The sequence below is a fragment of the Phodopus roborovskii genome, unplaced genomic scaffold (genome assembly GCF_943737965.1).
Source record: "Phodopus roborovskii unplaced genomic scaffold, PHOROB, whole genome shotgun sequence".
Classification (NCBI taxonomy): domain Eukaryota; kingdom Metazoa; phylum Chordata; class Mammalia; order Rodentia; family Cricetidae; genus Phodopus; species Phodopus roborovskii.
In genome coordinates this window covers 9,102,164-9,119,592 of record NW_026126651.1, presented here as the reverse complement: position 1 = coordinate 9,119,592, position 17,429 = coordinate 9,102,164, and the positions used below count along the sequence as shown (strand labels likewise).

General features: G+C 39.4%; 1 protein-coding gene across 2 annotated transcripts in view; it reads left to right on the top strand.

Moving 5' to 3' along the window:
* The window catches only part of Gabrg3 (gamma-aminobutyric acid type A receptor subunit gamma3), a 462,959-nt gene that overhangs the window by 405,207 nt on the left and 40,323 nt on the right, over nt 1-17,429 (top strand). For both annotated transcript variants that reach the window (XM_051174265.1, XM_051174264.1), the window contains exon 6: nt 12,660-12,797. In XM_051174265.1, coding sequence (XP_051030222.1) covers nt 12,660-12,797 — 138 coding nt within the window. The remainder of the gene's footprint in view (nt 1-12,659; nt 12,798-17,429) is intronic.

The following is a 17,429-nucleotide window of genomic DNA, read 5'->3' as shown; positions in this document are numbered from 1 at the left end:
ATAAAATTTCTTTAAAGAAATATTCCTTTGGGGATGGAAAGATGACTCAAACATTAAGACCATCTCCAGAGGTCTAGGTTCAATTCCCACAATACCCCTGTAGTGGCTCCTAACTAACTATCTCTGACTCCAGTCCCAGGGAAATCGGATGCCTTCTACTGTCCTCTATGGGTGGTGCACAGTGTGGCAGACAGATCTGCATGCAGACAAACACCTTTGCCTGTGTGCTCACATATGCACAACAGACACACACTTAAAGGGACAAAAAATTAAACCACTCTATTTTGAAACTTTAAGATGATAAATCCAAGAAAAATGTAAAACAAAACAAAACTTTTGCATTTCTAGAATTTTTTTTTATACAAGCCAGAGAAGGGTTTTGCTACTTTTTATTTTACTTCTTATTTTATTTTTTGTGGTGCCCAAAATGAATCAAAAAGTATAATTTAAGATGAGGGGAAAAAATAGAAAGAAAAGAGTTTCTCTGGTGTGTTGTCATTACTTCTTTGGAACTATTAGCTGACATGGTCAGAGATGGAAGAGCCCCACATGCCATCCTGACTTCCTTCTGAAAGGAAGGCTGGACTAAAGCTATTAAAATCCCTGTGGAACGAGTAACATTGTAATTGCCAGGAAATTACCGTACAGTTTGGTTTGAAACGCTTTAATATTCTCAAATGGCTGCTGCACTTTTGAAGTGGCATTCCTAGGGCGTATGAAAGTTTTTGTGAGTTTACTATTTGTACTTTTTCTGTGACCACAATACCAGTCCATTTAAATAACAGAAATGTACATCCCATTATACTTGTTTTTGAGATTTTACATCGTTTCATGCATCTTTTGTGCATGTGTGGCCCAGAGGGGGAAGAAGAGGTCGTCATATCCCCTAGGACTGACTGTCAGACAGTTGTTAGCTGCTATCTGCGTGTTAGGGGTTGAACCCAAGTCTTCTGGGAGAGCATCCAGTGCTCTTGACTGTTCAACCGTCTCTCAACTCCTGTATTCCACTGTAAAATAATCTTGTTTGTATGTATATGATTTTAGGGATGACAGTGTTTCACTGGAAAACCAATCAAAGGGATCATCCCTGGGAGAGAAAAGTTCCCTCTCTCAACAGTCACTAATTGCCTGTAGCTCTTTATCTAGGGTTTGGACTCCCATGAGATTTTTACATTTCTGCAGTAGCATGTCTATTGGTTTTGTTACCATTTAGACCTTGTTTAGGCAGCCATTTTTGGGTGTCTGTGTGTGTGTGTGAGAGAGAGAGAGAGAGAGAGAGAGAGAGAATAATAATCAAGGAAAACAAGGTCATCAATTTGAGAAGGAGTGATAGACATGGGAAGAGGGAAGAGGAAGAGGAACTATAGGAAGGAAAGAGAAATAGGAAGTGGTATAACTATATATATATATATATATATATATATATATAATTGCAATATATATTTAAAACAGAAAAACACAGCAAAGGACACACAAAAATGCATGAGATATCAATTGTTCTATTTTATATCAGATAGATACAAGCAGAGGAATTTTTGAAGAGGGGATGTTATTTGAGAAAACGGCTCCACCAGATTAGCCTCTGGACAACCTTGTGGTACATTTTCTTGATTGAGGTTGATCTGAGAAGGCCCAGCTCATATGGAGTGATGTCAACCCTGAGCTGGTGGCTCCAGGTATCCTAAGAAAGCAGGCCGAACAAGCCCAGAGGAGCACATCAGTAAGCAACACTCCTTCATGGCCTCTGCGTCTCTTCGTTAGCTCCTTTGTCCAGGCACCTGCCCTGAGTTTCTGTCCTAACTCCTAACTCCTTTATAAAGGCCTGAGATCAGGACGTGTAAGAAAAAAACAAAAAACAAAACAAAACAACCACAAAAACAAAAACACTTTGTTCCCCAAGTTGCTTTGGTCATGGTGTTTCATCCCAGTAATAGAACACTAACTAAGATAGCAATGCAGTATGATGAGCTCACAATTTCTCAATATCAGAAAAGAAAGGTAACCGAAATGTAAAATGTGATTTCCATGAAGAGGATTCAAATGAGCAGATAAATGAAATAAGAAATATCAACTCTATACCTAGCCCTGCCTGTCTTGCTTTCCTATTGGCCAACAGGGCTTTATTCATTAATCAATAAGAGAAACATATTTACAAAATGACATCTCCCACCATCTCCTCTTTTCTGCCTAAATAAAAAGAAGGGTTTTAGCTTTAACATAGTAAATATATAACAAAACAATTATCAAATAAGAACCACAGTTAACAATAGTCGATTAACATTTAGCAAGATTTAAAGAAAATATTTCATCATCTATTCTATCTTTGTGAGTCTAAAGTCTTATATGTAACTTGTCTTTAATCCTAACTAAGGAAAACTATAACCACAACTATCTGTCTTCAACTCCATCAAAGACCACAGAAGGATAGTATACAAACTCTAGAAATGACAGAGACAACTTGCCTGGTCAGTCACCTGAAGTTCTTCTGTAATCTTCCATCTTCAGCCCATAGGCCATAGTGTGTCTGGCAGACTCCTGAGCAAAGCAGGAAACTTTAAACTGTCAATCTGTATTGGCAGTTTGTCAGTCATTTTTCTCTGTGTCCCGCAGACTGTCTGGCAGACTCTTTCATGAAGCAGGAACTCTGCAGCAATGTTCATCTTGAATCAGCAGTCACTTTCCTGTGGGTCCTGCATGTCTAGTTTATACAGCATAAAGTCAAACAGTCCAGACAAGAGCAGTATCTTGCCCAAATGGCTTGTCTTGTCATATTGGAAGTAAACTCCATAATGAGTTTCTTCGATGTCCATCTTTCTTTCTGATGCAGTTGGTGTTGCCAGGAACAGTTATGTCTCATTGTCAAGATAAACCCTAAACTATTTTAAATGCCATATTCTGTAGGTCTTGAAAGGTTTGAAGAGTGCCTATCCAATTGAAATACACCTAGGTATATCTAGAAAACCTAACCAACCTAACTATAAACTTCAACTATCACAGGTAACTATATACAATTTTTACTTAATTATACATTACATTTTTAAATGAGCTATGCAAACACAATACCTAAACAAAAGGAGAAATATACTTACCACAAAATTGACCTTAAATTTGTATCAATAAATGAAAATCCATTCCAAAACAAAGTATTCATTCCTATTACCGTAATCCCCCTTTTACCTTTAGAAGAGATTGGTTGTGATTATTAACCATTTATAAGCAACTCAATTTAAATGAAAACAAACATTTATAAACTATATTTGGGAATTTGGTGTCATTCTTTCCAAACTGCTTCCTGCTGGTTGGGGACACTGTACCACAGGAATCCTAAGAAGATGCAGAAATCCTGGCTATAGTCTTCAAGGCTGCCTTGTCCCAGCTGTTTTGAGTGTTGGATCACCTGGAACACTGTTTCAGGGGGCCTTGCTTAATGAAATCATGTTAGTCTGAAAGGAATCCACAACTTTATATTTCCTGTGGAAACAAAAATAGAAATTCTTTTCCCCAGTAACCTGTCCTTCCACTTAAATTTTGAATTCAAAACATTTTAAAATATATAAGTTGGATTAATTTAACAGCATTGATAATCAAGTGTATTTTAGTAGTTTGTTCCTTCCTTAGCAATTGAGCAGTTCAGAGACAACACAATAGCATACGGTATCCAGACTCTCTGTGTATTTCCCATCTTTAGTTTCCTTTTTTATTACCCTATTTCTTTTACTTCTGTTTTTTTCATTTTTTGAGACAAGGTTTCTCTGTGTAACTTTTGGTGTCCTGGAATTCACTCTGTACACCAGGTTGGGCTTGAACTCACAGAGATCTGCTTACCTCTGTTTCCTGATTGCTGGAATTAAAGGTGTGTGCCACCACACCCAGCTACTCTCTTTCTTTCTATTTTTTTTTAACCACTTTATCCTGTTTCGTTTTGTTTTTTTTTTTTTTTTTTCTCTCTCTCTCCCAAGCCTGCATATATTTTAAAACACACTGTAAACCTTTAGAGGTTTTTCTTTATCTTAATCTGTCTTTACTGTAAACCTTTATCTTTTTCTGGCCACGACGAGTCTTATATCTGCTAAACAACAACATTGCTAAAATTAAAGCAGCAGCTGTTTTGGCAACTGGCTTTCCAATATGGCAGGGGTACATTTACAGCCAGCAGTGAGAGCTGTGTTCACCTCCTGGGCGTATACTGCCATCAAGCAGTATGCTTGGAGATGTGGTCACTGCCAGCTGCTCATAGACACCATTGGCTTGGTAGCAGGGCCTCTTAAAAGAGCATACTGCTCATGCCGAATCAGGAAACCACCCTTGAAGGAAGCCTGCAAGTCTTGTCTCTAGCAAAACAGAGCCCACCGGAGAAAAGTTCTGCTACCAAGAAGCCTTGCTTGTCTCTGCTCTTTTGTCTTCAAAATCCTTTTTTAAGCTTTCGTTAAGTTTTAAGTGGAAGTTTTTAGTACCTACATTGCAGGTACCATTTTGTTATGAGTACTTTCCTGCCTGCCTGGTACCAGTGCTGCATCAGTCCCAAAACAACACACTGTTGGCCAATGGCTAGAACTTCTTGTTGGCTAGGTCTGTCTTAAATATTGACCCATTTCTATCAATCTGTTTCCACGTGGTCTTATCTTACCAGAGAAAGGGTCTGACCTCTTCTCTGCTGCCCTACATCTTGACTCCTCTCTACTACATCTCCCAGGATCCTCCTTGTCTCCTAGCCCCATATATCTCCCTTTCCTATTGGCCAACAGGGATTTATTCATTACCCATTAAGAGAAACATATATACAGAATGACATCTCCCAACAGTGGCCACATCCCTTTGGGCATGGCTTCAGGTGCAGACATGACCGGAGGGTAGAGACGCACTGAGCGGGCTCTCTCTCTCTTAGGTCATGGATGACATCAGGAGGGCAGAGACCACATCTTCTGGAGCAGGAATACCACTGTGGCGGTTCTTTGCTATTGTCTGTATAAGTTATTCTCCAATAACACAGCCACTTATCATTTATCTTGGGAATGCATTAACACCCATTCTTAAATTGGAGTCCACATGGCTGGATTCCCAAGATCAGCCCTAGTGGCGGACTGTCCAGGATTCCAGAGCTAACAGCACTTCTCTACTTTCCACAAACTCACTGGCAATGCAAGATGGTACTAGAAAACGCATTGGTAGAAACATCATGGAGACATGTCACAGAAACTCATGGGAGATAACTGTCTGTACATTCCATAGGGTTTACCTAAATTGTTGCAGAGGTTTTAGCCTACACACAGAGGAGGATAATAACCCCAAGGGGGTTAATGGCCCAGGATAGTTTGGTTCTGTACTTGTAACATTCCAAACTTCCCAGTCACTTACGTTTTAATCAGATATCAGCCTTACAGAAGATTCAGTGGAAGCTGTTATTATTGGAGAAAATGTTGGAAAGAGACCCTTTCCTAGGTCGATGCAAAGGGAAATTATCCATCAAAGATAGCCAGCAACTCCAGACCTGAAGACATTTTCACCCAAGTCCGACCTGGCAAGTCCTCTGTGACTTGACTTACATTCCTCTTTCCTGGTCACTGACAATACTCACGTCTGTGTCCTGTTTTCTCTCTGTCTGTGTCACAGTGCTCGTCTCTGTGTCCAGTTTTTCCCCTCTGTCCATGGCTGAGAATGGGCTCAAAGTTCATCTGTCAAGGTACCCAGCCACACTTCAAAAACTTCAGTTTTGAACTGAATGGTTCTCCCGACATGGTGTTTAGCATCTCTCATTGTCCATTGCTGCTTCAACCTGGAAGAGGAGACAGAAAGAAGTAGGGCCTGTAACACCTACTTATTTCCTTGCTATGAATATGGGTCAGTACAGAAGCCTTCTTCATGTGTCATTGCTCCAGCGTTTGGAATCTCCCTCTGCTCCTTCGGCTTATCCTCACTGTGCTTTGTGCCATTTAATAATAGTGCTTCTGACAGGTGGCATGTTCTTGTCCAGCCAATTCCCACCCCGAGTGAAAGAGCCACAAAGGTTTAATTTGATCTAGCCTTTGATATCGGAATGGAATCATCTTTCCTGAAATTGCATTTCTTGCACATGTCTGTCAAGTGTGCAGAGGAGTTCTAGGGCTGACTCACAATCTGGGGATACATGAACTTGATCTTTTTTGGGGGGTGGGAGGAGCATCAGTGGCTCCCCTGTATCGGAGATTGTGGGGCAGTATAATGTGTCTCTTTGAGAAGTCTCTGGACTGAGCAGCTGCGTGCGGAAGTGCCCTTCCCTCCTGCTTCTGACTGCAATGACCAAATGCAGAACAATCTAGACTTATTCTCCAGAGGTGATTGCTGTGGGAGCTAAACAAATGAAAATACCCAGGTAGGGCGCCATGAGGACATGCTCTGCCCACCATCCTTCAGATTACTCCTTGTCTCCCATGGCCCTGATTTTAGGTGGGCCGGTGATTGTGCTGCTCAACATTATCTCTGAACCTTCCTCTCTTACATCAGTCCTACAATTAATACGTTAGAATTTGTTTTTTAAAAAGAAACCTAATTCATTTGTCATAGTCAATAACACAGTGAAACTATTGTGACAACAGAATCATACCGTACAAAGTTGCATTCGTGATGCAGGTATAAGAGACATAAATGAATTTTATATTGAGATTTGAGTCCCATCCTTATGAAAACTCATTATGCATATGAAAGTATTCCCCAAGAAGAGAAATCTTGAAGAACATACATTATTAGTGGTCCCAAGAATTGTGGTTGTGGGATACTGACCCCGTCACAGAAAACCATGAAGTAAAATGTGGCATGATTTGTAGTAGATGTTTGTGTATGCTGTCTCATGAGTTATACGGTAGAAGTAATGTAGTAACACCAAATGGCACACCAGAACACTAAGCCATGATGGTTTTTGAAGTTATCTCTTTCATTTTTTTGAGATCATAATATAATTAACCATTTTCCTCCACCCTTTCCTCTCTCCAAAGCCTCCCATTGAACATTTAAATTTCCTAGGTGCGCGCACAAACGCACGCACCTGCGCATGCACACACACACACACACACACACACACACACACACACACACACACACAGGAGTACTGTGACAGGTGCCCTCTGCTTGAACAAGATCATCTAGGGAAGAGGTTTTCTCAGTGTAGCAGGCAAGAACCCACAGGCCACTAGAACCATCCTTGACCTACTCAAGCCAGCTGTAGGGGACAATCCACGTCTAGGGCATCTAAACATCCTGGTTTCTTTACTGTGGCTTTGCCGGTTTCTCACACCTTTATGCATTGCCCATAGACCCTTGCATGGAATCTGACTACATTAAATATTGTCTGTCCTCTTTGGCTTTTTTGAAATATTGAGAAAAGCCTCCATAGGCTTCTCACTCTCTTAACTGTGTGTCTGCAAAACTAGCATCATACATGGACACTGCCAGGTTTTGTTGTCAGCTTGAGATATAGCCTGCCCTGTTCAATGATAGTTCCAGTGGCCTGTGTATACATTCAGACAAGAAAATTTTAATTAAATGAATAAATAAAATCTCCAAACTATATATTACAAAAGAAAAAACAGTTCCTTTCTTGTGCTGATGAGTTCAAGACTGTTCCCCGCGTTCTTTTTCAACAGATTTGTAGTACCTGGTTTTATGCTGAGGTCCTTGATCCATTTGGAGTTGAGTTCTGTACAGGGTGAAATATATGGATGCATTTTTGTTTGTCTGCATTTTGACCAGTAGCATTTGTTGTAGGCACTGCCTTTTCTCGAGGATGTATTTTTGGCTTATCCGTCAAAAATCAAGTCTCCATAGGTGTGTGGAGCATTGTATGGGTTTCCAACTAAATTCCAGTCATCTGCAGGTCTGTTTTAATGTCAATACTCTGCTGTTTGTATTGCTATAGTTCTGCAGTACATCACATCTTATAACTTGAGATGGTGATACCTCCAGCACTCCTTTTCTTATCCAGGATCACTTTAGCAATCCTGAGGTTTTTTCCTTGTTGTTGTTTTGTTTGTTTGTTTTTTATTTCTGCATAAAGCTGATTCTTTTGTCAGTAATAATGTTGAAATTTTGCACTGAACATGTAGGTTGCTTCTGCTAGGATGCTATTTTCATTACCTTAATCCTACCTGTTCATAAGGATGGGAGCTATTTCCATCTTTCGACATCTTCCTCAAGTTCATTCTTCAATGTCTTAGAGTTTTTATTGTAAAAAACTTTTACTTGCTTTGTTAAGAGTTATCCCAAGATACTTTTAGAGGCTATTGTGAAAGATATTATTTCCCTGGTTTCTTTTGAAACATTAATCATTTGTATATAAGAAGGCTAGCAAATAAAGATACTTTGACTACTTCCTTTCCTGTTTGTATTCCCTTGATCTTCTTTAGTTGTCTTATTGCTCTAGCTAACACTCAATTACTCTATTGAATAGGTATGGAGAGAGTGAATAATCTTGCTTTGTTCCTGATTTTACTGGAAATACGGAGTTTCTCTCTATTTATGATGACTGTAAATTCCCTTTATTATGTCGAGGTATGTCCCTTATAGCCTGAGTTTCTCTAGGCTCTTCTCATGAAGGGATGTTGGATTATGTCAAAGATCTTTTCTGCAACTAATGAGATGATCATGTGGTTTTTACAGTTAATCTTTATTTTTTATGGATGTATTACATTTATTGATTTACATATGTTAAACATTCTTTGCATCTCTGAGATGAAGCCTACTTGATCGTGGTTAATAATCTTTTTGATGTGTTCTTAGATTCATTTTTACAAGGATTTCACTGAGAATTATTGTACCTATGTTCTTAAAGGATATTGTCCTACAGTGTATTTTTGTTGCTGTTGTTTGGTCTTTATGTAGTTTTAATATCAAGGTAATAGGGGCTTCACAAAAGAATTAGGATTTAGGGGGAGTAGGGTTCTGAGGAGTATTGGCATTAATTCTTTAAGGATCTGGTATATTTCTGTGTTAAATTTATCCTTCTCTGGGCATTTTCAGGGGGTATGGACTATTTTTAATTACTTCTGTTTCTGTGGGGGGTTTTGGATCTATCTAAATTGCTTATTTCATTTTAAGTTTAGTAAGCCATATGTCAGGAAATGCATCCATTTCTCTTACAAGATATATTTCATGCAATTGATGAAATACATTTTTAACACTATATCCTTATGAATCTCCAAATTTGCTTGGTATATCTTATAATGCCACCCTTTTGCCTCTAATTTATTTTTTGGTCTTTTCATTCTCTATAATTTGGTTAGTTTAGCTAAGGAGTGTCAATCTTGTTGGTTTACTCAAAGAACTAATTTATTGTTTCATTGATTCTTAGTAATTACTTTTTGTTTTTATTTTTATTTTAGCAGTAAGTTTAATTGTTTCTTCCCTTATACTTTTTCCAGGACTAGATCTTCTTGTTGCTCTGGAGCTTTTAGGTGCGCTGTTACATGTTATAAACTGGAGGTGTTCTCTTGGTGCTACGAGCTTGCCTCTTAGAAGCACTTTCATTATGTCCCATTGGTTGTATTTTCGTTCTCATTCAATTCTAAAATGTTTTCATTTTTCTTCCTTAATTTTTGTCTTGACTCAGTTTTCTATGAGCAGTGATTTTTTTCAGTTTCCACGTGTTTATACGCATTCTGCCTTTTGTTGTTATTGTTGCTGTTGCCGATATCCAGCTCTAAGCCATGGCGGTCATATAGAACACAGTACTATTTCAGTTTCTTACACCTGTGGAGACTTGCTTTGTGGTCACATTTGGAGAAATGTGCTACTGAGAAGAAAGTATATTCTTTGGTCTTCGGATGAAATGTTCTATAGATGTCTGTTAGGTCCATTTGATTTTATGATGTTATTCAATTCTGGCATTTCTGTGTTTAGTATTTGTCTGGATGTCCTGGTCTTGAACTTCTGAAGCTCTTGATTCTACCTCCCAAAATTTGGGATTACGAGAATATGCCAGCACACTGTCTCCGTGCTCAGATTTCTTGGAATTCAGGCCATGAAAATATTTTGATAAATCTACTGAATTTCAAAACAGTTATTTAATTTACCAAATAAGCTTTACTTTTACCCCGTGACGAGTGTGAAGGAGCCTGCACCAGTTGCACAGAGAGCATCAGTCTGTTCTCTGGACTTCATGTGTTCATGCATTGAGCAATGCACTTTCGGATAAATGCAAGGCGCTACGTGGCTTCTCTAGCACAGACGTCACTTGACTCCTGGCAGAAACACGCTCCTGTTGTGTTACTGTCTTTACCCCGACAAGTTCTCATGGAGTCCTTAACTAACAACATGGACAGACATCTGGGCACAGTATCCCCTGCTTTCCGTAGTCACCTGGTTTGAGTCAGCATCCATGAAGGCTGCACATTGCATTGGGTTGGTAGTTCTCCCATCCCTTTTAAGAGTCCCTTCTGCGATGGGAATAACTTACATTTACAGATCATTGATTTTCTTCTTAGGAATGCTAAGCTTGGCGTATTTAGTGTTACTTAAGAAGAAAATAAACCATTTTCCTTAGAGGTAGGTAAGAAAAAAAAAAGATGAAAAAATCTAAGATTTGTCAGTTTATAACGATCATCTATGGTGATGGCAAGTATATGAGTTTTCTGACATAGAGTGCCTATACATGACTGGGATTTCCTTTAGTGAATTCTATTCACAAACTGATAATTAGCCATCACATTTCACCTGTGATGTGTGTGAGTGGAGTCGTAGACCTTTGAATTATGTGCTTGCTAGTTTTAACTATCAACTTGATACAACTTAGAATTACCTGCGGTTTAAAATACTCTAATGAGGAATTAGCAGGTTGGCCTGTGGATATGTCTGTTGGGGACTATCTTGACTATTGCTTAATGTAAGAAAATCCAGACATTTGTGCGCAGTGTTATTCACTAGGCATGCGGTCCTGAATTATATAAGACAGAAGAATGTAAGCTAATGAGTTCTAGGAAGCATGAAAGAGAGAAAGGAAGGATTATATGAGCAAGGGAGGTCAAGATCATGATGGAGAAAGCCATAGAGCAGCTGACCTGAGCTAGTGGGAACTCATGGAATCTGGACTGACAGCTGGGGAGCCTGCATGAGATGGAACCAGGCCTTCTGAACGTGGGTTGTGTGCTGTGGGATTTTTGTGGGGCCCCTAGTGGGACCAGGATATATCTCTGGTGAATGAACTGGTTTTTTGGAGCCCATTCCCTATGGTGGGATGCTCAGCCATGATGCAGTGGGGAGCAGTTTGGTCCTGCCTGAACTTGATATGTCGGGCTTTGTTGACTCACCAAGGAAGACTTCACCCTCTCTAAGGAGTGTATGGAGGTGGAGGGAAGTGAGGAGATGGGGAGGAGTGGTGGGAAAGGGAACTGTGGTTGGTATGAATTTAAAAAGTTAAAAAAAGAATTCAGGAGCATTTATCTGAGCATTTAAGAAGGCATTTTTCTCTTATCTAAGCATACAAAGAAGAATAAACATAAATATGAATGGTGAGCTTTTTATAAAAAGTTTTCAATTCAGTATATCACGCATAAAATGTCAAGAGGGAGAAAAGGGAGACAGACAGGAATTATCCGTATAGGTTCAGTTCTTAGGCTGGAGAGATGGTTGAGCCATTAAAGGTTAGTTAGGCTCAAAACCAAAAAATACAAGGTTCGGTTCTCTGCAAGTGAGCTACCAGACTGCACCAGGGCTTAGGAAGGCGGCTCTGGCTCCAGCTTGCTGTGGCTTGCTGTCCGCTGACTGGCTGCAAAGCCTGGATGATTTTAGTTTGAAGGCTAATCACTAGAGCCTACTTCAGCGGAAGTAGATCTTATAAAATGTTCTACTAGAGGGTAAATGTGAGATCTTCAGGAAGGTGTAGCTGACAGGCAATTGTGAGCATGCTTAAATTGAAGAATTGGTCATGGGTGACTCGTGAGGACAGTGGTGGGTAGGTACAAACCCTGAGCCACGTACCCGGTACCCGGAAACTCTGCCTAGGTGTCCTCTGGACCATCTCAGAAGAGACAGTGGAAAAGTTGTAGGAGCCAGAGGTATCTAGGTAGATCCAGAGGTCTAGAGCAAAACAATGTCTTCTCAATATGACAGGACCATTGCCACTCAGGAGCTCTCAACAGCTGCGCTTGCTTGCACACTCAAGCCAGTCAACATTCCCACGTGAGGTAGGATGGTTAAAAGCCTTTAGCCCAGAAATGGTTGACAGTTGGCTTCTGGAGGAGACTGTTTTCCTAATGGTGTCCTAGGGCATCAGCCACACTCCAGCAGATTACTCCACACTCATGGTTTTATGGGAAATACAAATGAAGGTATGTTGCTTAGGCCAATGACTAGAACTGGTATTTGGTAACACCAGGAAACCCTTCCTCTTTTGGAAGGTCAAATCACCACCACAGTTCAAGGTTAAGGAAATGTAGACAGTAGTCTCCTACTCACTGCACCCATGCAGACAGGGTGAGGTTCCTGACTAAGTAAGCCTTTGTTCATCCTGATGGCAGTGTAAAGGTTTTTTGCCCTTTGACTTTTGGAGTTTCTGTGTCTTAAAAAAAAAAAAAAAAAATGGAGAAGAAACAGCACCTAAAACTGTAACTACTGCTAGGTGATCAGAAACAAAGCCTGACATAAAGCTTTTATGAATCTAAATTTGCAGGGGCTAATATCTGCTCTGTTTGTAGATGGCTACCCGAAAGAAGAAATGATTTATCGTTGGAGGAAAAATTCGGTTGAGGCAGCCGATCAGAAATCATGGCGGCTCTATCAGTTTGATTTCATGGGCCTCAGAAACACTACAGAGATCGTGACAACATCTGCAGGTAGGGGTGTTCAAAGGGGCCAGCTTCCAGACAATGAAAGCTGGCCTCTATCTCCTGTTGTCCAAGCTCCAGCCAAGCCCTGGTGGATTCCTGTTGCATGTCCATGGTGAATCTTACTTAGCAAGGGGCACCCAGGACCTTATTTAAGACAAAACAGTTGACTCAGAGAGGAAAATGTTAGCTGTTTAAATGTGTGTGAGATGGGAACAATTTGAGTAAACTCCGTGGTGTGATATCTATGGACCTAACCAGATTGCTCAGGACTGACCTGTACTGCTCAGGACTGGGTAACATGTGAATCTTTTTTAATATATCAAAGGTGTGGATTCTGCTACATTCACTCTCCTAGACTCAGGTGCCACTGAAAAATCACAAAGAAAAGTAGCTGATGAAAATGTCCTTTAGTAATATGTTCTAGCTTTTCCTTTATTAATGTAAAATTTAAGGCAATTTTGGATTTTTGATGCCTTGATATCTATAACTTCCAAGCATTTATCCCTAATGTATAGCGCCAAGGATATGACAAGTAACATGTACAGATTAACATAGTTTGATGTCTGTGTACTTTTTTTTTGTACCTGGTATTTAGTTGTTTTGGTCAACTGTCTTTCAACTGACTTTCTTTTGGAAGGTGTAAAGATGAGAGTTTACGTTAGAGTTTTCTAAAGATCTTACTGTTTGCTAAAGTGAATATGATTTGCTCTTAAGGTCCCATAACAAATTATTTTGTTGATGACTAGAGTAATATATCACCTTTATAATTTTAATATATGTTAATATTGATTAAACAGTTAAGTATATCTAATGGCAAAACTGCATAGTAGGCTTGTATTCAGAAGGATCCTGAAAAGCTACCTTATAAAAGATGAAAGGGTTTTCTGTTTTTCAACATGAAGTTGAGTACTGTCCTTCCAAGGACTGTAAGTAATTGTGTTGTAATTTTGATGGGGATCAAGTTGAATCTGTAGATTATTTTGGTAGAATGGGCATTTTTATGGTGTTAACCCTATCAATTCATGATCATGGGAGATCTTTCCTCTTCTGATATCTTCTCCAATTTATTTCTTCAAAGGCTTGAAAATTTTGTCATACAAGATTTTCACTTGCTTGGTTAGAAGTACCCCAAGATATTTTATATTATTTGTGGCTTTTGTGATTTCTTTCTCAGCCTGCTTGTCATTTGTGTATAGGAATTGTGTATAGGAAATGTTGTTGTTGTTGTTTGTTTGTTTGTTTGTTATGTTTTGTTTTGTTTTTGTTAACCTTGTATCAAGCCACTTCACTAATAGTGTTTATCAGATGTAGGAGTTCCCTGGTAGAATTTTGGGGTTCATTTATGTAAACTATCATATCATCTACAAATAACAATACTTTGACTTCTTCCTTTCCAATTTGTATCCCCTTAATCTCCTTCATTCGTTTTATTGCTCCAGCTAGAACTTCAATTACTATATTGAATAATATGGAGAGAGAGGATAGCCTTGTCTTATTCCTAATTTTGATGGAATTTCTTTGATGTTGGCTATTGACTTGTGGTAAATTGCCTTTATTAGGCTTAGGTATGCCTCTTGTCCCTAATCTCTCCTAATCTCTTCAATCATAAAGGTGTATTGGATTTTATCAATGACTTTTTCCAGGATCTTAGATGATTGTGGGTTTTCTTTTTTCTTTATGTTTATATGGTGGATTACATTGATGGATTTTTGTATGTTGAACCATCCATCCCTGCATCACGGTGGATGATCTTGCCGTGTTTGTTTTGGGAGTATTTTATTTAGTGTTTTTACATCTATATTCATAAGGGAAAGTAGTCTGTGATTCTCTTTCTTTGTTGAATGTTTGTGTGGTTTGGATATCAACCTCATAAAATGAATTTGCCAATGCTCCTTTTATTTCTATTTTGTTGAATAATTTGAAGAATATTAACATTTTTCTTCGTTGAAAGTCTAGTAGAATTCTGCATTAAAACCATCTGGCCCTGGGTTGTTCTTTTCGTTTTGTTTTGGGGTTTTTTTTTGTTTGTTTGTTTGTTTTTTGTTTTTGGTTGGGAGATGTTTGATGGTTCAGTGGTCAGAATGCAATGTATGAGAAAAGAATAAAAATAAGTAAAATAAATAAAGACAAAAGGGAAGTATTTTTCCTTTTGTTCTCTGGTTTTTCAAGACAAGATTTCTCTATGTAGCTTTGGAGACTGTCCTGGAAGTCACTCTGTAGACCAGGCAAGCCTTGAAGTCACAGAGATCCACTTGTCTCCTGAGTGCTGGAATTAAAGGCGTGTGCCACCACCACTCATCGGGAAGTATTTCTTACAGGTGTCACTGTAGCACAGTCGAGGAGTTGATTTGTGTTTAATGCTAATGATAAAGTTTGAAAGGATGAAGAGTCATGACTTCTTTAAGTGGACTGCAGAAGGAGCAGGAAGGAAGATGTTTCAGGAAATGCCTTCCCAGTTCTGACATTGTTCAAATTTCACAAAAAATGCATAATAAGGACAGAAAAAGACCAAGAGATGGTTAAGTTTTTGAAGTTACCCAACAATGGCTTTTGGATAGAAATAGCATATTTTTAAGATAAGAGAATATGGGTTGGGTGTAGTGGCACACATGCCTTTAATTCCAGTACTCAGAGCAAGTGCATGCACCTCCAGGACTTCAAGGCCAGCCTGGACTACATTGCAAGACCTTGTCTCAGAAGGGAAAGTTTGGATAATTTCACATTAGAACACCAGTTTAAAAAAAGAAAAGAAAAGAAAGTAATACAACCATATAGAAATGTTTAAAAAGAAAGCTCCACAATTTTTAATTACGAATGAAAAACGATCAGCTAAAATAAGAAGAAAATGTGGGTATGAACATTAAAGATGATCAGTAGGAGACATCAAATTTAAACAACAATAGTTTATATTTAAGCAGGCCATGAGTGGGAGAGATGGAGTTTCCACTTTTTTTTATTAAAAAAAAAAAAAAAAGTAAAAGTAGTTAGAGTCCCAGGATTGAAGCTCATAGTAGGTTAAAAGGGGGAAAGAAATATCCTAAATTGAATTTTCATGTTGAGTAACATGGTCCAGTCCCAAGGATGAAGGCAAAGGAAGTCACCAGACTGTTGAATGGCAGTCTAGAAGTATACCTGTAAGAATCTAGAGGAAGAGAAAAAAGCATCATGATCTCATACATGTCTGTATTTTTACCAGGATATAAGACAACCTGGAAATATTGAAATTCTAAGCATGAAAAGCATCAAAAAAATCTTAGAGATAGCAATATTGCCAATAGATACAAAGGGAAAATAACCTTTTCATACGTAAAGTAAGCAGAAGAGTTTGGTACTGAGAACTTCCTAATGAGCTACCCATTCCTTCCAAGACATTTACAAGGTGATCCATTCCCTGGCTGTACCAACCTCATCCTAGATGATGTGAACCTTGGTTAGCCTTTCTAAACAATACAGCCAGGATAGATGGTATTTTTGTCAGCATGGTGTGTGATTGTTGGGTGTGGTGCATGTCACAGGAAGCTATGCAGGACAGGTTCAAAGACACAACGCAGGCTCTCCTAGGATGAGAGGCATTTTCTGAAGACTCAGAGCCATCTCAGAAGTGACTATATTGTAGTAGCCAGGCTTTGCAGCACACCATCCCATCAGATGAGATCAAATAGAAGCCTGGGGCCCAACATTAATTGCTGTAGTACCTTTCTTTTGGCATGGGCTTCACTGACCAGCTCCAGCAGAGTTGCAGGGAGAGAGAGCCCAGCTGTCAGCCAGAGGGAAGGCTGCTCTTCAGAAAGCGTCACAGTCAGGTGTGCAACAGCTGAATCTTTTGATGTTGATTCACGCTTTAAGTGCAGCAGCAACTCTCAACATTTGTCCCAAGTCAAAAACCATCACAGTGTGTATGAAGCTTTAGTTGTTACCAGTGCTTAATAGTAAAGACAAAGCTTTAAAATGCTTCCCCCCCTCGTGAGAAGCACAGAGCAGAGGACAGGTGCTGCACCATGGAACCAGATGGTCCTGTGTTGTTTGAAGAGCACTGTGCCCCTTACCTGGTATTTGGCCTCTGGCAGTTCCTGTGACCATCACAAATGAGCTCCCTGAGATCGATGTGGGGGAAAGTCGAAGTAATAAAACTGATATAATAAAGAATGTACTAGTAAACTTGCTTAGGAAACATTGTTACATAAAGTTGAATTTAGCTAAGGAGTAATGCCTCCAATATGCCTAGGTGATACATGGAACACTGAACAGGCTTGTTAGTAGAGGAGTACTAACTCCAGTATGACTAGAGATAACTAGTACACTGACCAGGCTGGATAGAAACAATAGGGAGGGGAAAATCGGTACCATAATTGCAGTTTTGGCTGGCTGAGAAAGTTCCTGCTAATATTTGGTCACCAAGATTGATCCACACACACACACACACACACACACACACACACACACACACACACACACACACAACCCCCTCAGGTTCTGTTCCCACAACAAAGGAGACAGTCCTCTCATACAACAGGCCATTACACCTAGCCCTTTATCAAAGAGTCTTTCTGTAAGGGGTAGCTCAAGGGCTGGGGCAATGGGGAGGACAATGCAGGCTGACAAAAGTCCTTGTCTGCTAAAAAGACCCTGGTCCTCGTA